Source organism: Trichinella spiralis (genome assembly GCF_000181795.1).
Source record: "Trichinella spiralis strain ISS 195 chromosome Unknown Scfld9, whole genome shotgun sequence".
Classification (NCBI taxonomy): Eukaryota; Metazoa; Nematoda; class Enoplea; order Trichinellida; family Trichinellidae; genus Trichinella; species Trichinella spiralis.
Window position 1 is genome coordinate 3,105,116 of NW_003526948.1, and position 21,835 is coordinate 3,126,950.

General features: G+C 33.9%; 7 protein-coding genes across 7 annotated transcripts; 4 read left to right on the forward strand and 3 right to left on the reverse strand.

The window, feature by feature from the left end:
- Positions 1-941: 941 nt before the first annotated feature.
- Positions 942-3,748, reverse strand: Tsp_05359 (putative thrombospondin type 1 domain protein). The gene is made up of 5 exons (XM_003371682.1): positions 3,667-3,748; positions 2,575-3,021; positions 2,387-2,519; positions 1,181-2,096; positions 942-1,112 (listed from the first exon to the last, which is right to left on the reverse strand). Exons 1-5 carry the CDS (start codon positions 3,746-3,748, stop codon positions 942-944), a joined length of 1,749 nt encoding a protein of 582 aa, XP_003371730.1.
- Positions 3,749-4,812: 1,064 nt separating this feature from the next.
- Tsp_05358 (conserved hypothetical protein) lies at positions 4,813-5,170 on the forward strand. Its single transcript, XM_003371683.1, has 2 exons — positions 4,813-4,952; positions 4,981-5,170. Exons 1-2 carry the CDS (start codon positions 4,813-4,815, stop codon positions 5,168-5,170), a joined length of 330 nt encoding a protein of 109 aa, XP_003371731.1.
- A 695-nt stretch (positions 5,171-5,865) lies between these two features.
- Positions 5,866-6,558, forward strand: Tsp_05357 (putative Rho GTPase-activating protein syd-1). Its single transcript, XM_003371684.1, has 2 exons — positions 5,866-5,973; positions 6,550-6,558. The coding sequence occupies exons 1-2, from the start codon at positions 5,866-5,868 to the stop codon at positions 6,556-6,558; spliced, it is 117 nt and encodes a 38-aa protein (XP_003371732.1).
- A 1,033-nt stretch (positions 6,559-7,591) lies between these two features.
- On the reverse strand, positions 7,592-8,532 carry Tsp_05356 (putative thrombospondin type 1 domain protein). Its single transcript, XM_003371685.1, has 3 exons — positions 8,382-8,532; positions 8,199-8,343; positions 7,592-8,072 (listed from the first exon to the last, which is right to left on the reverse strand). The coding sequence occupies exons 1-3, from the start codon at positions 8,530-8,532 to the stop codon at positions 7,592-7,594; spliced, it is 777 nt and encodes a 258-aa protein (XP_003371733.1).
- Positions 8,533-10,736: 2,204 nt separating this feature from the next.
- On the forward strand, positions 10,737-11,444 carry Tsp_05355 (conserved hypothetical protein). Its single transcript, XM_003371686.1, has 2 exons — positions 10,737-10,884; positions 11,440-11,444. The coding sequence occupies exons 1-2, from the start codon at positions 10,737-10,739 to the stop codon at positions 11,442-11,444; spliced, it is 153 nt and encodes a 50-aa protein (XP_003371734.1).
- Positions 11,445-12,162: 718 nt separating this feature from the next.
- On the reverse strand, positions 12,163-13,012 carry Tsp_05354 (conserved hypothetical protein). The gene is made up of 4 exons (XM_003371687.1): positions 12,773-13,012; positions 12,683-12,718; positions 12,401-12,619; positions 12,163-12,348 (listed from the first exon to the last, which is right to left on the reverse strand). Exons 1-4 carry the CDS (start codon positions 13,010-13,012, stop codon positions 12,163-12,165), a joined length of 681 nt encoding a protein of 226 aa, XP_003371735.1.
- A 1,141-nt stretch (positions 13,013-14,153) lies between these two features.
- On the forward strand, positions 14,154-21,126 carry Tsp_05353 (vacuolar protein sorting-associating protein 4A). Its single transcript, XM_003371688.1, has 13 exons — positions 14,154-14,278; positions 14,335-14,446; positions 14,498-14,633; positions 15,365-15,429; positions 16,226-16,345; positions 19,720-19,757; positions 19,825-19,943; positions 20,061-20,209; positions 20,284-20,365; positions 20,418-20,549; positions 20,632-20,719; positions 20,797-20,937; positions 21,023-21,126. Exons 1-13 carry the CDS (start codon positions 14,255-14,257, stop codon positions 21,122-21,124), a joined length of 1,308 nt encoding a protein of 435 aa, XP_003371736.1. The 5' UTR covers positions 14,154-14,254; the 3' UTR covers positions 21,125-21,126.
- Positions 21,127-21,835: the final 709 nt, after the last annotated feature.

Consider the following 21,835-nt stretch of genomic DNA (forward strand, 5'->3'; position numbering starts at 1 on the left):
ATAGTTCATCATCATAATTGCTGTTTATAAGAAAGTAAAAATAAAAGTAAATATAATATAATATAATATAATTTAATTTAATTTAATATGATGTAGTATGATATACACTAGCACGCTTCTTTGGTCTGCTCAGACGAGTTTGTTTTCTTTTTGCAATTTGTTTATTCAATTCCCCCTTACCTTTTCATTCAGCCGCATCACATCAGTGATACATCAAACGAGAGTTTCAATTGCTTTCACTTTTGAAGTTTCTTTGTGTGTGCGCGCGCGCATAATCTTTATCAATTTATTAAGTTGACTTATAAGTGGAAATAGATCCGCATTCTGTTGCAGCATTTCAAGTTCAAAAATGCAATTTCACATGAAAACGCGTTGCAAATAAACAGTTGGAAGAACCGTTAAATATGCTTAAAATCAAATTTTTTACAATGTAAGAAAATCAATTTCTGTCCAAGTGAAAAACAAAGTACAAGTATAGTATCGGATGAAAATTTATACACACGAGATGTTTACTTGCTTTGCTTAGTGAAATTTTGCTAAATTCCTTTTCTTGTTTGTTTCAGACGAATATTTCAAAAAATAAGAAAAGCAAACTCTACTTGTGCCTATAGGAGACTAATTTTATCGTTTTGATGTTTTACTTTGAAAGTTGTGTGTTCTCCAAAATGCTTGCATCAATGCAAAATCAGCAGTTAAAATCGTCATTTCTTTATTCAGAAGTTAAGATAAACTAAACTTTATGAATAACAATAAATAAACAAAATCTATAGCATGTCAGAAAAAATGTTATTAGGCAGTTTGTGCACAGAAGTTTACAATTCCATATTCGGATGTTGCATGAAAAGGATAAATTTGTTTTGCAACAGGCAGATTTCAGCGGTTGATATTTGTAAATGAATTTGCTTGAGCGTGGAGGGAAGAAATATTTTTTCGGCTCACTTTCAATCATCAACCCGATCCTTTCTCCGAGAAAGGTAAAACTGTTGAAATCGTTTGTCCGCATACCCATCGCACGGTGGTCCTTGGCATTTGCGCTGTTCGACTTTCTCCGCGCATTCGATCCCTTCTTCACAAATTTTTCTTCTGCTCTGTACTCCTTCGCCACACGTTGCCTTAAAAAAAGGAAAAGCATACGTGAAAAATGTTTTTATCATGTTAGAAGTTGTTGCTCTCTACTGACGTTGCAAACGGTCCAGTCGGTCCATTTCACATCGATGGCAGTCTTCGCAAAAATGTACGGACTGACAGCAGCGGCGGCAAATGACTCGACCATGCAAGATGTCGCTTCTTCTGCTTCACCGGGGCATGACAGGGTGCTGGTCTCGGTACAGCTGCCGCAACAGTACCGTATTCGGGTTTGCATTCCAGTGTTTTGATCGCAGTCTTCCCAAGGATTCCACATTGACCAGCTTGGGCAGTTGCATAAATAGCACGGTTTCACTTGATACGATTCTCCGGGGCAGTCTGTTCCATAAGAGCAGGTACGTTGGCGTGTTCTTTCGCCAGTGCCACACGGTACTGAACACGGCGTCCAAGGACCCCAATTAGTCCATGCGGGACATGGGCCAGCATCACATTGTTGGCTTTCTTGGTCCGGGCCAATGCAATCAATGCCAGCTGTTCCGTCTTGGCACATTCGACTGCGCAATGTTGTCCCAATACCACAGGTTACTGAACAAGGGGTCCAACTGGTCCACGGTAGCCAGTATGGACATGGGCGAAGATTGCAGGGACGGGTTTCGACTAATTCCGCGTTGTATGCATCTGTGGTCGTGCCGCATTGCCTTGTGCGTGTTTGTTCTCCAGGACCGCATGTAGTGGAACAGGGGCACCATGCAGACCACTGGGTGCAGCAGGGTGGCAAATCTGGGCAGCGTTGTTGATCTCTTGCTGGACCGTAGCACTGGCCCGTGCCAACGCATATGCGTTGTCGTTCTTGAAAGCCATCACCACAAGTGGCCGAACAACTTCCCCATTCGTTCCAAGGTGACCACGCTGCGCAAGCACCGAGATTGCAAACCCCAGTTTCTTGATATGCACCTGTGCAACCAGTGGGAGCTTCACATTCGCGCTCACGAACCATCGTTCCCGGACCGCTGGAAAGAATATCCGTTTATTTTTTTAAGCACTGTTTTGACTTTCAAAAAAATTTTAAAAATTGAACTTTGAAGAAGATAAGTTACACAAGTTACATATATATATATATATATATATATATATATATATGTAACTTGTGTAACTTATCTTCTATATATATATACAACTATATATAATCTTCTATATACGCATACAACAGAACATCTATATATATATATATATATATATATATAGATGTTCTGTTGTATGCGCTACTGCGATAGGAAAATGAAATGAAATTGATGCTCACCATGTTGCGGAACAAGCGCTCCATGGGCCCCACGTTCTCCAAGTAGCTTCGCAACATTCGCATGGTCGTGATTCCACTTCAATGGCTCGATTTTGTCCACAAACGCTGCAAACTCGAATTCTGTTTTGCACAGCTATAACATTTCAGCCGTTTAACGAACAGCAAACTAGCATGCAGCACAAACTTACACCAAGCGGATCCACAAGATTGAGTGGTTACGCAGGCACTCCATTCACTCCAAGGACCCCAGCCGGTGTTGTACATCTGTACAGATGCTCCGTAACCAGTTCGACCTTCCACATTTACAACTTTTTGTCCACCTCTGGCTGTTGCCAGGGCGGACATGTTCTTATCTACTGACGGGCAGTGTTTGAGCAGTTTGAAAACCGACGCTGCACCTCCGTCAACATTGAAATTTTGCGCTTGTGTTTTTATATAGGTAGCTGATTTCGAGTAAAGTTCACAAGTGCCGTTGGACGATTCTGTTTTTCTGACAAACACAGCTACACGACACGGCAGACTTGTCGCTTTCATGCAGGTTGCTATGCATATGTGTGGCGCATCAGTTGTTAACGTTTCATCCGGCTTTTCGTCCACTACAATGTGATTCGCTTCTTCTTCCACACACCCAACGTCTTAAAACAGCATCTCCTTTTATTGGAAACACTTTTTGATTATTCGTATGCAAAATATGGTAAGTAATTTGTATTACAAAGCGTTTTGATCGTATGTGAAGAAAGATTAAGTTTTTTTTCTCCATACAGTGCACTAATTTAGTGCCACAGTGGTTTTCATAGAATAATTTGATACAATAGAAAGTACCATTATTTTCATCTTTAATTTTTACATTTAATCTTGTTATCTTAATAAATGTTTTAAATATATATTATATGGTAAAAGAAAACCAGATGTAATCGTTGAAGAAAATCATGTTTTAAGCATGTAATGATTTTTTATCTATCTTGCGGTATGTTAATCGAAATTCAACTGTTTCAGGTGAACATAATATTTTTTGCTTTTGCTCTTTTAACCTGCTTAGAAAAACATACTCCAATAGAACATTGCTGATTGATTATGGGACTGTTTATTAGAAATGCGGAGTCATTAAAAAATCCGGAGGCAATTTGACCTGGATACTCGACAAGTCTTGAAAGAGAAATTCCCTTTGAAGTTTCGCTTTTCATAAACATCAGCAAAACAAACTTTTTGGGTAAGAAGCGGTAATCTTTTTCCTTTTATAAAAGACAAATCTATTGCATAAAGTTGATGATGAAATCTACTTAAATAAGCAAGTCCATTCTGAATAGAATAGTCCTCTTTCTTGGTCATTGATTGCATTTGTGCTTGAATTAGAATGACCATAGTGTTTAGAGTGAAGAAAACATTGGTTAATTCTTTGGAATATAAAACAGTCAGTGGTAGAAGTGATTTAAATGAGTTTTTCTATTTAAATTTTTCCAATCACCAATATACCCGACGGTTGTGTTCTTACCTACAAAATATTGTACTGATAGCTGGATTAATAATTATATAAATAGTTTTGAAAATAATGACAACTGATTGTGATATGCAGAAGTAAGTTGAAATGCTGTTACATTTTACGAAGGCAAATTGAAATAAGTTTATCTAAAAAATGAGTTATGTAAAAAAGTATATTTTACCTGCGTAAACAAGAATAGAGAAAAAAGCACTGAACAATTGTGCGTATACAATGACGACAGACGGCTTCATGGTTTTTTGTGGATTGTTGAAATGAATGAAAAGAAGAGCAATTTTGACGTTCCGCAGCTCAGCTGCAACTGAAGTGTGTGTGTGCTGAAATTAGTGAAAGCTGAGTGCATTAAATGGACAATCTTCGACCAATTTACACCGACAAGCCAGTCGTCGGTCTGTGTGGGCGAAGTTTCCTGAAGGCTTAAAAGAACACGCGCGTGGTAGAGACAGTGAAAGTGCAAATGCTTCGCGTCACCTTGGAGAAAATTTGATAATTGGCATTGTTGCTTCCACTCGTGCAATAATTATCCGTGTGTTTTTTCTTTTTTTTCCCCTAATTTCATGCATTAAACGTGTAATGGAAAATTGAAAAGAAAAATGCACAATTACAGATATCGCGCGTTGGCAGAAAAAGAGAGAGAGAGAGAGAGAGAATTGTTGTTTGTCGATGCTTCTCTTCAGCTTTGACATACCAAGTAGCCCCTAGCACCTGTTGGATTTGAAACGTTCCAACGTCCACGCCTTGACAATATTGTCTTTGCAAAAAGCAATCCTAGCAACGCCTACTTGACCGGAATGATGGTCTTCATGGTCTATTAAGCAGCAAATTGCCACAATTCGGTCGATAACAAGTTCCAGCATCAGCATCTAACAATCTGTCTTGTTTTCTCTTTCATAATTTTCTAAATCGGTTAAGGATATCAACTTTAAAAATGCGTGCACAACGACAGAGAAGAGTAAATACATTTTTTTTCCAACCGATGCATCAAGTTGCAATGATTTTTTTCAACACACTTCTCGACAACAAGTTGTATACACTGTATCGTGCAGACGTGCAGACCTGCGACGGAACGTGGGTCATTTTTTCCATTCATTTTCAGTCTGTCAAAATTTGTTGAATTTCTCCTTTCATCGTTGAATCCCGACAGAAATGGAAAATTCAAAAAATTAGCACAGCTGCTTTTCGAAAGCTGGGTCGTCCAGCTTCATTCATTTTTTCCATTGTCAGCAATTATTATACAATGCTTGTTTGTGAATCAGCGTTGGCTGTTCGGCCAGAAAAAAAAATAAATAGAAACTTGCTCTTGCACATTTCCGTCCACACTGATTTCACTCAAATTATATATATAAATAATCCTTTCTTAATTATGTCAGCAAGTATGGGTTTTTTGGTGCACTGAAAAAATGAAATCAAAGCCCTGTGTGTTCGCTGTGGAATAGCAGAATTGGGTAAATTTTCCACTAGCTGACCTGATATTTGATAGAATTGCTGATCATTTTTTTTCCAATTTATTCATGTTGTTTCGGTGTTTCTGTGGAAAGAAAGTAAGCTGACAAAATAGGTTGACTGTATGAATATGTATTTTTTGAATGAAACAGCTTGACAGAAAACAACTACTTCCTTGTTGAAAGACAATCGGTTTTGCACTAAAATTCTTCCAATGATGTGTTTGTTTGTTTGTTTGGCTTTTTAGAGATTAGTTGTATTTTTATTCTAATGAAATATTATCTATTTTGCACTGAACTGTGATAAATGCAATAATTGTAATGTGAAATATGGTGTGGAAAAGTTGATAACAACTTGTGAAACATCGATGCACTTGTAGAAGAACTAGTGTGAAATTTTGAAAAGCGATGAAAAATGTGAAATCAAAGGAATGGAATTTCCTCTTTTGACAACCAACTAACTGTGCTTTGATTGAATGAACATCTTTGAACAGCTTTTATTTTATCTTAATTTCATGAATTGTCGACAATTTTCAGCAATGCCTTCTTTTTCCATTGCAAAGTGTTTCATATCCAGTATTTCATTTCATATTCATTTACTACTCTATATTGGAAGAAAACAGTTCTCAAAGCATGAAAAAGTATTGGTTTGGTGAAAAAAAAACTTTATTCCATATACTATTGGAGATTTCATATGTTTGCCTTTACGTGCTACAGTAGTTTGACATGTATAGATAGATATACCACAGGAGCAATTTCAGGGCAAAATTTATTGAACGAAATTTGTCAGAGAAGTTGTACATGAGAATGACAAGTTAATTGGACTTGTTTTTTTTAGACATCTATGTTCAGCTGTGATTGTGTATGGAGTAGGTAGAACATCTGAGCAATATTTGCTGCTATCAGGCTCTTTAAATAGTGATTCATGAATTTGAAATATTTGATATCTTTTCGAAATGTCAATTTCTCGCATTATCATTACAATGTCATGACACTTTATCAGTGTAAAGAAGGTGATAGACACTTATTTATGTAAAGAATAAATGAAAGTTTTGAAATGTAAAATGCAAGGCATGCCAGGCAGTGAAAATTTAATTCATTTCAACTAGCGTTGAAACAAGCAGTACGTTTGAACGTGGCTGTTTTGTCAAATTTGTAACAATTCATTCGCCTGTACTAAAATTTTAAGTTTGCCAGTAAATTTTTGATAAAATTTATTTCAGAACATTTAATTCATCAGACATTGTTTTCAGGAGAATAAATTCAACAAATACTGTTTTTGATTTGCACATACAAGAACTACATCTGTATATATGTATGTATGTATGTATGTATGTATGTATGTATACCCCAATTTATAATAGGTATATTTTATAATAATGTTCATTTCATGACATGTGATCATAGCGATGAAGCATTTTGTGCGTGAATAACAAACAGCAGCAAATACAAATGAAGGAAATTTTAGGTAAAATGACATTTAAATGTAGAAGATATTTTTCGGCTGAACGTTGTGGCGAGGTAAACGTTGAATAATTGAATTTAATGAAGAAAACGGAAAATGGTTTTAGTAGTTATTTTTGCATCTTTCTTATCGCATTACATTACAATTTTCAATACAATTTCTTTAATATTATTTTAAAATGCAGTGTACATTTTGAATATTTTCTTATTTTCTACTTTACAAATCACACTTGGGTTTGTCATTATTACAAATAAAGCATTCACTGCAGTCGAACTGCTTGCTATACTGAAAGAATACATATGGTTTCATAGATGTGGAAGTGCTTCTCTTTTTTACTCATAACAACCTAGTTTTTACGAAGTTGTATATTAGATTATGTTTTTATTAGATTGCCGACGTCAGAGCATTTATTCTGCAAATCAGTCATGCTCTTTTGAAGAAAAAGTTCTTTTATATGATTTCACTGTACACTGCAGCAGTACTAAAGTGGGACACATCTTTTAACCAGTTAAGCCAGTTGGCAGGTGCGTAGGTAGCAAAAATTTGCATTCAAAAGCATCCATTTACACCACTAGCTCTTTGGAATGTTCAAAACTTTAATTATAATAAATATAAGGCTACAAAAAGTGGAGGCATACTGTATTTCTTTGTGCATGATTTGCAGATTTTTAATATGATTCGTTTCATTGGAAAAATGGTATAAATTATTTTAGTTTTACAAATTTTGCTTTAGTCAATTTTTTAAAGGCAATCAATTTTTGTCAAAAGAATATTCAGATAATATTTGAAATCATGAAATATTAATAAGATGTGATGGAGTGTTCTATCATGCATGTTGGATGAATTTTGTATTCATAGTGATTTATCCAAACAATACAAGGATCCCACTTGGTGCACTGTGGAAATTCGCACAGAGAGATTTCTTTCAAATGTGGTGGATTGCTGAAATCATTTTTCGGCTTACAAGTTCTTACTCTTGTTCGTACACCTCTTCCGCAAGAAACAGAACAAGAACTCCATTGGCTCCACTGTTGACAGCATGGTGGTAAATTGTTGCACAGACGATGTTCTTGTTCCAACCCAGGGCAGATACCCAAACCTACGCATTTACGAATTCGGTACTGGTAGCCTGTATCACATGTTCCTACACAAGAGCTCCAGGCACTCCATTCAGTCCAAGTAGCACACGGGAGTGTTTTGCAGTATGTAACTTCTTCTGCCAAACCGGCACACGCATTTTGTACTGGACATATACGTCTTCTGACGGAAAATCCTTCACCACTGAATAAAAATCATTATTTGTTTCATTTAATTTTATTACAGTTTAACGAATTTCAATTCAATTGGCACGCATGAACAGTTCAGCATTGAAAAGTGTGTTTAAAATTTTCAAGACAAATTTCTTACCAACTGGACGAACAAGGACTCCAAGCTTGCCATTCAGACCATACAAGAGAATTGCAATTTCCAATTTCATATTTTATAATTTTGCTGGAACCGCAGAAGCTGCAAACGCTCACACGATTTCGATAAACTAAACTCAACTGATATTCTGTTATAAAAAAGACCAACATAAATTTTAAATCTTACGATGAAGCTGCTGCACTGATGGTTGTTCGAAGCATGGGCTCCATTCAGTCCAAGGGCCCCAAGCATCTATAGTCATGCTTATTGGTAGAGCCCAGTCAGACTTTCCTTTTACATTAACAATTCGTCGCCCGTTAGCTACTTTTTGGAACATGTTGAATTTATTGGTATTATTATTACTGTTGTTGTTGTTGTTGTTGTTTTTACTGATATCTGGACAACTTGGCAAAACCATGGATACTGAGTGTAGCAAAGCACTGCCATTGTCTGCAGAAATGAGGTGTTGCTTTATTAGCAATCCAGCTTGCGACGAATATAAAAAGCAAGTTCCGCTTTTAGCAGTACTTTTCTTTTTGAAATATGTCATAGAACACGATGAATTTTTAGCACTTAAACAGAGTGTTGCACAAATCTGAGGCGATTCAGTCACAAGTAACTGAAACGGCTTTATACCAACAATGATTTTATTCGTCTCTTCCTCTATGCAGCGGATTTCTGAAAAATGCAGTTTTATAATAATAAAGTGTTCTCAAAGAAAAGCTGCACACTTGAAAGCTAGTGTAAAGGTCGTGGAAAGTTTGTATTGAGCAGTGTTGAAAAAAAAACAAAATTTCTGAAGAGTATTTTATAGTTTTATTTCCTTTTTTCTCAATTTACTAAAATTTTAGCAAATTTTTAGCAGTGATGCACTATTACCTGCTGTTGATGAAGCTGCGCAGAAGAAGACGAATAAGAAATAAATCAATCTACGGCAAGCCATCTTTGAAAATGAAATAATTTTAACAAATGAATATTAAGTTGATACTTTTATATGTATTTTTCTAGTGCAATTTACAAAAAACCGTTATTTGCAATGAACACTGAATCGCTTTTTACAATTTTCATTAGCTTAATATTCTTAATCATATCAATGACTCTATTTTCACAGTATAAATTAACCGGAAAAACGTTCATGACATATTGTGCTTTCAGTTTATTAATTTGTCTTTTATGTCGTGTCCAATGAGCTTCTCAAACATTGATTTCTGTTGAGCAGTGGATGGAAAATGAAATGGTCATTATTCATCCCTTGAAAAAAAAAGTAAAAAGTTTCTTCTTAAAAAATTTCATATTAAATTTTGCAGAAATTGTAAAGAATCTGAAAGGAAACAAAACTGATGACGATGATAATTAGGCAGAAATAAAGTTCTGCAAAAATATTCCTCTATTTGAGATGGTAGAATGGAAAGCTCTGACCATGATAATTTGTTTACTTCCACTTAATTAAAAAATAAAATTATTGCCCACTTAAAAGTGATACAACTAATACAGACAATAACAGAAACATCATAATCAAAGTTTTGTCAGTAGTCAAAGGTTATTTTGAAAATTGTACTTGAAATACTTTAAAGTTATGGTCAGTTATTTTACACCTTTTTCCTATTTAAGGTTCTGACATATATACGCCAATGAATGACCATAATATACACGCAACAGTGAATTCCAAAATGAGAAAGAAATAATGTTTGCAAATTTAATTTTTGAAAAACTTTAACCTTATGCAAAAAATTATATAACGAATTATTATTAAACATTAAATAGTAAAGAACTTTTTTCTTCTATCGTTTTTTAATTAAAACTGGGTAAATGGAACAGCATGATTTTTAATTTCTTTATAAAAATATTCTTACTGAAACTTCATTTTCATTTTAAAATCTACCTTTAACATAAGCTAATAATTTAGTTACAAAATATACTGTAAACCATAACAAATAACTGCTGAATTTATTTATTTGAAAAAGTAAATGTGCGCAAATAAGTTGTAAATTATTGAAGTACAACTGTTTTTTATTTTTGAATTGAAAACCTTTGACAACTTAAATATTTCTCTGTGTAAAAAACTACCATAATATGCGTGCTATAGTTTTGTAAACTAACATTATTACATATTAGTCAAAATTATGAAATTAATCAAACTGCTTGCAATATGGAAATTCTGAATTTTTGCATGAGAAACAGTGTTATGTGTACTGCTATATATATATATATATATATATATATATATATATATATACAGAGCAATATTTGGCAAGGAAGAATAATTTTAATTAATTATAAAATAGCTCCAGGTGAACAGATAAGCTGAAAGCGAGTTAGTGCGAGCAATTTATAGTCGACGATGCTTAAACATTATCAGTAGTTCAATGCGTCGAGCATAATTGCATTGGCTCTCTGAAATAACGTCGTATGTGTGCGTTTGATTTTCCACTTATTATTTAAATACTTATTTCACTTTTTATCATTCAGTTTAACAAATGCTTATCCGGTGCCGATGTTGTTGACTGATCGACCTAATACATGGATAAGTTTCAACTGAAAATGACCCCAATCGATTATGTTGAAGCTTTTAATCCAGAGAAGAGTGTGATGCTTGATAAGTTTATGAGCAAGGCTTGGAGTCTCACTTCCAACCATATGGCATTTATTAATGACGAAGAGAAGAGAAAGAACGATGATACCCCGCAGCGTAAGTACAATTTGAGATAATCATGAGTTAGATGACCGTGTTTTATTGGTTACGATTTCCTACCATTATGCGTGTATTATTCACTGCCCAGTTGTGCAATGGGAAAATTGCACAGGTTTCGCGGCGTACTTGACATGCTCTATACTATGCTAACAGAACTGACCTGGCGCCATTCAATGCTGAAAAGATTGCTAATGCTAAGACCGCGTGCACAGGCACAACAGAAATTAGGTCAGCAGCTAACAATGAGATTGCAGTCGATTCAACTAAATCCACTAGCAGCACATGGTGAGCAGCTGACCAGGCCGATGGTCAAGGGTTAATAATCAATAGAACTGAAGGTTATTATCGTTGCAGCATCAGCAATGACCGGATTAATTGTAGATCAGCTGGAGGAAGTATGATGATTTTGTAAATACACAATGAAAACAGCCAAACCAAGGGCAGAGAGCCATAAAGGCTAATATTACCTGTCGCGAAAAAAAGACAATTCATGCGCAAATAGTTGCTTCTCAATTTCTCTTTGTTAAACGTGAACAAATAATATATTTTCAGTTTGAAATAATGTACAGGAAATGGGAAAAAAGCCAGTATGATAAAATCCCATAAATTTTTATAGATGGAATAACAATACAGTATTCAATATTCAGATTCAAGAGACGAATGAAATAGGCAATACAAATAACGTTACAGATGTTATAATATTGTCTTTTCATCATCTTTCTTGATGAAGAATATTCTGAAATTCAGTTAATCACAGGCATTATTTTTAATGATAAAATTCACATCCAATTTGTGCTATTTGTAAAGTTAACTTCTTTTGTATAGTATTATTTTTATATGATCAATAATAAATAAAGCAGTTCGTTCAGGATTTTTCGATGTTTCACGTATTATGTTTAAGCAAATAATTTGGTCAACTTGTTTTCTTAAATTAATTAACATTTATTCTACATTTTGAAATGAATTACAATGTTCGTGTTCTTCTTTAATTTCAATAAACATTTTCAGAAATTATCATTACGTTTTTATTTTCAAACTGTCACAATCTTCATAATATGACGCATGAGCGTTTAATACCACATAAAAATGAAAAGCCCACTTTGAATGAACAGAAATTCTGCACGTTATATTAAATATGAGAACATTCTAACGTGGAAAAGTATTATTGAACTAATCGATATTTGTGAAGATAGGATATATACTTGTTAACATATATTACTACAGAATGAATGCAATCATTTTTATTTCAAAAGTCGTTATTCTTAAAATAGTTGATTAACCATATCCAAAACTTTTAATAGAGTTCAAGTGAATGCCTCGTTCCAAGCAAAGTTGAACCACACGTTCTTCCAACTGCGCCAGTTTAGGGTCCATTGCCTGACTACCCATTTCACGGAGATGTTGCGCCAAACGAAATATATAATCCACGTTGCTGCCGCACATTCCAGAGCTTCGTAATATCTGAAACAAATGATTCAGAGACAAGAAAATGACTGGAATGGAATAAATATACCGCTTCCACGGTTTCTTCAAAACTTTCTTTCCCATAATAGCATGGATTTTCAGACGGCACGGAAAGTGGGGTAAATACTTCATAAGGCTCGCTTTTATCAGCTGGGTAAAACATCACCTTCATCAAACAGTGCCCTGGTTTCGGTTCCACATCCATGCGAAATTTTGTTTCATCCACATCTTCTTCGTTTACTAAATACGTGATTCCCCATACGATTTTCTAAAAGAGAAATTTCAAAAAATTAAAATATGTATTTCATGAAGCTTCTAAACATTATTCTACCTCATCTTCTGGATACAGTGTTGCAACTCGCCCTGGCTGAAAAACATAAATTGAATATCGTGGAATACATAAAATGAAAATACAAATTACCTGTTCTTTTGTGCCATAACAATCCATACTACCTTGGATAAATATGCGCTCTTGGCCTTTTATGTATCCTCTTACTGTTGAATGAAAAGGAAAATTGTGACGCCATATCAAGTCCCCATAAACAAATATTCGAAAACCAATTTTTGACACGGCAGGTTTGACTTTCATTTGTTCAGGACTTAATCCTTCATACAAAATTGGAAAAAACCTGTCGTCAAAATCGTCTTCGTCAGCATCCATTTCTCTTCAAGCAAATCGATAACTCAGTTCAAGCACTAACCGACAAACAAGACCACCGAACTGAGTACAATGAAGCGAACTATACAATACAGTAGGAAATTATTTATAAGCAGGACAACAGTTTTGATATATTTTTAAAAATGATGTTTTATGAATGTTGTTTTTACTTGTATATGCATTTTAAATCTGTGATTAATTAATTAAAATTATTTTTATTTTAACATTTGCAATATTTTGTTGTTTTTATTTTTTGCATTTTTATATCTACAGTTTAGTATTCATAATGTCGATTTCGTTGTTCAATTTGTTCATAAATATTAACATGTGTTTTAAGTGGTATTTTTTATATTTTTAAGCTAATTAATTTAATCTAAACTAACGCAAATAACATTTTAAAACGTTTTATCCAGTATGAAATTTACAGAAAAATTATGGACAATTAGGCAGTAATCTGAGAAGTCATGTACAACATGCGAAAACAAATGAATATTTCCTAAATGTAAAACTTTGCATGTTTTTTTTTATAAAAAATTAGCTTTATGGTAGTGAATTTTAAAATCTTTTAAGTGATTTTAATTTTGCTTATTATTGATTTATGTTGACCCACATTCATGTTTTTTAATAATACGATTATTGAAATATTTTTTAAATATTATTTAATATTTTATTTTTAATTTTTAATTATATTTTATAAATAAAATGATACTAATTTATTTGAATTTGACTTTGAGCAATATAAATTACAGTATGAAATGTGACTGCAATCTGTTGTTTTATAAAATGTAAGTTGCAGCTTTTTGAATTATTTGTCTTTTAAGCTATGATTTTATTAATATCTTAATGTTTTCACTTTAAGTTTTTATATTTAACATTAGTACTTTTAAGCATTTTCCATAATAGTTTTCTTGTAGATGTCTTATTCAGTGCTGAATTTCGCATATATTTAAGTTCATCGTCTTTGTTACTTTTTTAAATTTATTTTTATATTTTAATAAAGGTAAAGCTGAAATATGACATCATTAAAATTTTTTGACTTTATGAAATGCATGTTCATCATTAATATTTCTTATTGTTATTTAATGTTTTAGTGTGGTTCGTATGTTACATTAATTCTTACTGTAGAATTTGTTAAATTTAATGTAGAACAGGAAATTCAATGTTTATGTTGATGAAACATTTTTAATTCACTGTTCAACTCGTATCACTGTCTGTTTTTAAAGATATAATTTCTGCTTGCGGTGAATGGCAGCCCCTGGAGCACTTCAGGTTCGATTAGAAGTATATATTCAATTTAAAGTATTAATTATGCTTTTTTAATGAAGAAAGCAATCGATCTTGTGACCAAAGCAACAGATGAGGATAAAAAGAAAAATTATGCAGAAGCTTTGCGCTTGTACGAACATGCCGTGGAATATTTTCTTCACGCAATCAAATGTGAACATCTGGTTCTGTGTTAGCCTTCTTTTAGTAATGCTTTGGTTGTAGATGAAGCTCAAGGTGATAAACAAAAGGATACAATTCGTTCAAAATGTGGACAGTATTTAGATAGAGCAGAGAAATTAAAAGAATATTTAAAGAACGGTAAATCGAAAAAGAAGCCTGTTAAAGCTGAAACAGAAAGGTGAATTTTTATGCTTATTTGGTTTTGTTGAATGATGGATTATATTAGGGAATTTTAATGATATTATACTTTTTTGACATTAGTTTTCTGTCATTTGTATTGTTAGTTATTTACTGAGTTTATCATTTTTATAATCCTCAAAACAGTTCTGAATATGTTTTAGTTTTATTTGTACAGTTTTATTTGTACACTGGCATTAGTTTTATTTCAGTTGATGCTTTTCCGTAATTAGATCATTTGAATGGGAAATAGTTTCCTTGATTCAGTTTCTTAATAATAAATGATTATTGAAATTCATTTTAGAAAAACGTCAACTTTGTCATAAATGTGTGCTTTCAGTTTATTGAATTAGTACTTTCAAGGACAGTGATATACTTAAACGAAAGTACACTGCACTTATGAGTGAGCTAGAAAACTATTTTGGCCACAGAAAATAGCATGTCTCAGGAAATGATATTTTATGTGTGTTTTTTGTTGCATACAGTATTTATTTTCAAAAATATGATATCTTGTATGATGTCCACCTGATGGGTTTAAGTTAAAATGTGTATTAATATTAAGTTTCTATTAAATGAGCTTTAAATTAACGTTTGCTATTCAGTTGATCAAGTTTTGAGTTTTACTTGGAAGATGACTAGTGACAAAGTTTTTTAGTTTTGATTTCATTAAGATTGTTTTCAATTTGTTAAATGTTTTAAATTGAATAACTAAGTTGATTTGTTATTTTTAAGCAAGGACAGCAGTGAAAGCGATGGAGAAGACCCTGAAAAGAAGAAACTTCAAGACAGATTGATGGGTATGATTATATTGCATTTTAATTCGAAATTATAATAATGCGTAAATAAAAAAAATGAAAGTATGTTGTGCAGTAGATTTAAGGAAAAGAAAATGCATATAATAACTGTTCTACGGGAAGTATTTTACGCTCTGGTAAATTTCCAGCTTTAATTTTCATATGTTCTTTCATTTGGGATAAATGTTTTTCAGATTTTTTATTCGTCATGTTCTGCATGTTCTTATTTTAGTCAATTTATCACGTTTTTATATAAGACAAATTTACGAAAGTTTGTATTTTTCTTTTATTCAGTTAGTTCATGCTGCGCCAGTTGTATTAAAATATTCAGTATAATTAGTTAATAAGTTAGTTACTGTTTTCGCATATTTGATATGAACAGTAATAATTATACTTTGTATACAGTATCGTGATACAGGGATAATCAAGTTTAAAATAATTAGTGTGCATTTAGGGATGATTATTGGGAATTGTTTTTTTTATGAAAAAATATGTTGTTCAAAATGTTTAAATGCATTAATAATTTCGTGAGAGTCCCATTCATTTTGTTAATTTTGAATTGTAATATACTGATGAAGAGGTAGTTTTTTGTTCATATTATTTGTATTTTTCTCAACATGATATTTTAATGTTTTACAGTAGTACATTATTGTTATAAATGATATGATGATCAGCTGTTCACTACAACTGTATTTTAAATCGTTTATTATTTGTTACAGTTTTTGTGAGATTTTTATTGTAATTGTATTTTTTAATTAATAACGAATTGTTAAATGTTGGACACTTTTATTTTTCATAGGTGCAATAATTATGGAAAAGCCGAATGTGTCTTGGAATGACATAGCCGGACTGGGAGGCGCAAAAGAAGCTCTGAAAGAGGCTGTTATTTTGCCCATAAAGTTTCCCCATTTATTTACTGGTATGTTGCTGTTGTTGTTTTTTTTTTCTCTTACAATTCTTGCTGAGCGGTTGGAGGCTGCGTGTAGTTGATTTTATGACTTCTTGCGGTTAGCGCCATATCATCTTCTTTCATCATGAACAATGACAGACCGTAGATGATGCTGAGGACGGCGTTTTGTTGATAAGCGATCATCATAGTGACTGTATCCATGACGGGATCACGGTAGGCGACAAAACGACGTATAAAAAAGGGCCATTGTAAAAAGTGACTAGCTAATATGGCAAAGAGAAGGTAGCGACTTTTGAACAAGCCCAATGTTTCGAACACTATTGGCGCGTGGTAGAATATAGCCAGTACACGAATATAAGCATACATGGTCAGCGTGGTGGGTAGAAGGATGCCAAGCAGGACGAAGTAAGCCAGAAATTTGTATCCATTTTGATTGTGATTCCACAGACAGTGGTGATAAGTGGTGTCATATTCGACGATCGATTCGTTAGTGAGACATGGCAAACCCAACGCTACTCCAATTACCCATCCAAGTAGGCAAATTATTGAGGGGTGTAAGCCGAAGAGCTGATCGTAGTGGATACGCGCGAATGTCAACAAATGCACACCAGCAATGCAAGTGGTCATGTAATAGGTAACGGACCATACGGCGCATGTGGTGAACGCATGCAGGCGGCACAGGGCACCGGTGTGATTTTGATCCCCTTTGGGAAGTGAATCGGCGTCGTAGCGTACATTTTGAATAAATATCGGCAACAGATAAGCGCAGGCGATCAGTCCAACCAGACCCTGGTGGGCGATGAAATGACTGGAGACGAAATTTCGATACAGTCGTCTGATTAGTATGTAAAAAGTGACCGTCAAATTGCCGACAATTCCAACAACAGCTGCTGCGCACAGCGTTCCACTGAGTGCATCTTTTTGTCCCTGGCTGAGTGACAATGTCGGCTGTAGCATTGTATTGTTATTGGCATCGGTTTTCCAAGAATCCATTTGTAAGCAGTTCTGTGAAAGAGAAAAAAACAAGATAAGCATCATCATATAATAATTATTGAAAAATGGGTTTTGAAACAAATCGCGTGCTTTTTGGAACAATGGAAAGGAGAAGAAAAGCAAAATGCTTGAAATTTTAAGCAGCATATGCGACGAAGAAATTCATTTTTTTCATTTTGTTTTGCCTGGTTGAAGTAGAGATGTGAAGTTTCCCTTTCCGTCAACGATGAACGTCAGTTGCGTCAGTGTGCTGCTGCTGCTGCTGCTGCTGCTGGGGGTGGTGGTAGTTGTGAAGGAGAGTAGAAGCGGCAATCGATTTTGTTGTCTTTTATTATTTACTGCTGAGCATCAATGAGAGCAGAGAAACGGTTGAAATGGATCGACGAGCAGAAGGAGGAGGAGGAGATACTAGTGATCAGTGAATTTTTGCGCAACAAATATCCAAACTGAAAATTATTTACAAATACATATAATATTCAATTTTATTATACATATATATATTTTTTGTCGTGTAAATTCACGACATGCTTTGTCGGACGACCATTTGTATCGACATATAAACATAGACAGCAGGCAGTTTTCTTTTTTCTGAATTGGTCAATTTCTGACGCAATTCATTCTGCACTAGCTTGTATTTTGAAATAAAATCGAAGCTAAGAGAAAAACAATGCTGCTGCTGCTGCTGCTGCTGCTGAGGGGTAGTTTTGCTTAAGCGTTGAGTTTCCAATTGAGAGAACATTTTTCTTTCACATTCAGCGGTATTAGTTGGCCGCTGCAAACTGCAAGCGATCTCTTACGTCGCTTACGTGTGTATACATCCGTGTGGTACACATGCGCGTGTTACTTGCTTATTTGTTGTTTGTCACCCCGTGGTGGTAATGTTGTTGGTGTTGGTGGTGGTGCTGCTGCTTTATTCGAATAGAGATGCAAAGGCTGCAATGATGAATTTTCCATTTTTATGGGTATTTATATTTTTCGTTGTTCCAAAGCATACTTCTTCATCTTTCTCCCAACCCAACCCCCCACCCCTCTTTCCCCCTTGCTCGAAACTTGACTACTGAAGCAACTGCAAATAATAATTGTGCAGTGTGGAATTTTCAGTCTGTGAATTTTGAAATTCCGAATTTTACTCGACGTTTTTAATCGACACGCGCAATTTTTTATTAGTCACAGTTGAAATTATTGGAAGAAGTGAAGAAAAAACAATAAATAATGATAAATAATTTCTTTTTTCTTTCGACAACAGCAAGTAAATGGAAATCAAATGAAAAATATTGATTGAAATAATAAATTCATTGGAAATATTAAACGAGAAAAGCAATACTTATTTATTCTATCCTATTCTCTTCTTTTTTTCATCGTTTTTAATGAATGTATTAATTGGAAATTGAAAATAATAATAATAATAATAATAAGCTGCTTAACTTGTGGATATATTTGTGGATGATGTTTGAAATCAATCAATGGTCGACTCAGCATGATAACTTTTGTTTCCACCTTGAATGTTTGCCACTGCATGCTGGTGAGCTGTTGTTGGTTCGTTCATGGTGGTGGTGGTGGTGGTGGTGGTTGTCGAATCGATTTAACAAATTTCACTTGTTCGACCACTTTCTCGCTTTGATTTTGGTTGATTTTGATTAGCTGAAGAAAAATGGGCAAAAATCATCTACATACTTTCTTTCACCATTCACTTTTTTTGGAACAATGTGAAATTTCCATTTTACAAATAACCAAGTAAAATAATTTGTCTTTGAAAAAATGAATCAACCATATAGCAGTAACGGCGCGAAAGTTGATTTTGTAGATTCAATTAATTCTCATTTGGTGCGATTTTATCGATTCATGGGGAAATAAAGTAAAATTCTATTGTTCATTCTTGCTCATTTCGATGAAATTTCCAATAGCCCCTCTTTTTAGCAGAATTTGAATAATGTGATGTTTTAAAAAAAAGCTGAATAATTTGGTGGGATGAATTTTTATAAAAATTCCCCTGATGGAAAACAACCTCTATTTGTGATTCGATTGAATTAAAAGTTGTTGATCGACTGCGGTAATCAACAAAAGACGAGCTTAATTTTCGTTTTTTTTAAATATATATTTATTGTCGTAAAATATAAAAGGAAGATATTGAAAAAAATTTTTTCTTTTATATTCCATTTTACAAATTGATTTCTAATTGAAATGGAAAAGAATTTTTTTTCACTCGTTCAATTCTTTTGCATTTTTGCTGACGTTCAGTAACCAGTCATTTTTTGTGATAATAAGTTTGAAATATGATTTTTACAGTATACTTGAATTCTGCTGTTCATGTTGTTGTTGTTGATTTCTGTTACTTCAATTTTATTATATTTATTATTCACTCATTCTTTCTTTTTTTTTATTCGTTTCAGGAAAGAGGAAGCCATGGAAAGGAATATTATTGTTCGGTGTATGTTGCTCCACTTTATTAAGCTGGTTCAGGAGAGAATATAATTTTTTTAAATTTTTTTTTGCAGCCTCCTGGAACGGGCAAGTCATATCTTGCGAAGGCGGTTGCATCGGAAGCGAATGGTTCGACATTTTTCAGTGTCTCTTCATCTGATCTAGTGTCGAAATGGCTTGGCGAAAGTGAAAAGTGAGTTATCATCAGTGTTTGCGTTCACGATTTTTCACGCATATTCACAACGTGACATTGATTTTGACTTTTTTGATTTCAAAATTTGCGTGTTTTTCATTTTAATTTTGTTTTCAGACTTGTGAAAAATTTATTCGCGCTGGCGCGTGAGCACAAACCTTCTATAATTTTCATTGATGAAATTGATTCGTTATGTTCTACCCGTTCGGACAATGAATCCGAATCAGCTCGGCGGATAAAAACTGAATTTCTTGTCCAAATGCAAGGTACAGTAATAGAATTGTGTGAATGTGAATGAATCTGACAGTTTTCTTTTCTTTTTTCTTTTTTATTTTTGCAGGAGTGTCGAACGACAACGACGGAATACTTGTTCTCGGAGCAACGAATATACCTTGGGTTTTGGATGCAGCAATTCGGCGGAGGTGATCAGTTCTTGTTCAAAATTATTGGCAGTGGTTTTATTTTTACTTTAAGATTTGAAAAACGAATCTATATTCCGTTGCCAGATGCTGCAGCGCGAAAAGAAATTTTCAAACTTCACATCAGTAACACTCCGCATTCGCTGACTGATCGTGATTTCCGCATTTTGGGCGAAAAGACCGAAGGGTTTGATTCAATATTTTTTCCACTATTTTTTTCAATTCTTAATTTTATTTTGCATTTTGGTTTTTTTGTTGTTGTAATCCAGGTATTCCGGTGCCGATATCAGCATTGTCGTTCGAGACGCATTGATGCAGCCAGTACGCAAGGTGCAAACAGCTACCCATTTCAAGAAGGTAATCAGATGTGAATTAGTGTTCAGTAAATTTAATAAAATGCAAAATGATCTCAACTATCTCTGAATGAAATTCAGGTATCCGGGCCATCTCGTGCGAATCCAAATATTGTGGACAATGATCTGTTAACTCCGTGCAGTCCGGGCGATCCTCATGCTATCGCAATGTCATGGTTGAACGTTCCGTCAGACAAATTGTTGGAGCCAATTGTATCAATGGTATTGTTGTTATTTTTATTTATCCATTTGCATTTCTAATGGATTTTCCGTTACTGATTCATCAATTTGACGGCTGAAATTTCAGAATGACGTTCTTCGTTCACTAGCAAACAGTAAACCCACTGTAAATGATATCGATTTGGAAAAATTGAGCAAGTTCACTCACGACTTCGGCCAAGAAGGTTGAACGCCTCAATCACTGTGGGCAATGAACTTCTGTTTATTAATCCCATCTGTTGTTAGTAATGATTTTTTAAATTCATAATCGGTTAAGAAGGCATTTCGCGGAATCTTGTCTTTTCTATTTTTTTATCCTGTAGATCGTCATGGAAATTATCATGTAAACTGTCTGTCTATTGATGATGATTTTCTGGATGCTTTTTTTATTTTCGGCATACTGTGAGCAGAACAGTAAAGGTTTGTTTTTGAATTGTCTTTTGCTTTTGAATTGATAAATATTCAAATGCTAATAGTGAAATTGCCAATTGTAGAAACACAGTAACGTTTACTAACATGAAAAATAATCAAATCAACATGAAGAATACCAGAATAATAATCATGTAGCATTGATAATAAGCAGCACATTAACAATCATAATGTTATGTAAAATTTAAATGTACAGATACGTGAATGTCGTATTGATCGTACTCGGTTGCTCACCGCAGAAGCTCGATTCTCAAAGTATTTTGCCATTAGCACCATTAGATTAGAATAATATGTAGGCGCCCAGGGTGAAATTTTATTACAAATGCTATGAAATTAAATAAATGTACAATTGATGTCAAATTACTGGGCTCATGATTGGTATTTGTACGAATCTTTAGTGGTATGCCCCAGTACGTACAGAGGTTTCGTATTCCATGATTGTCATAAACTGCGGCGTTTTGTAAAATAATTT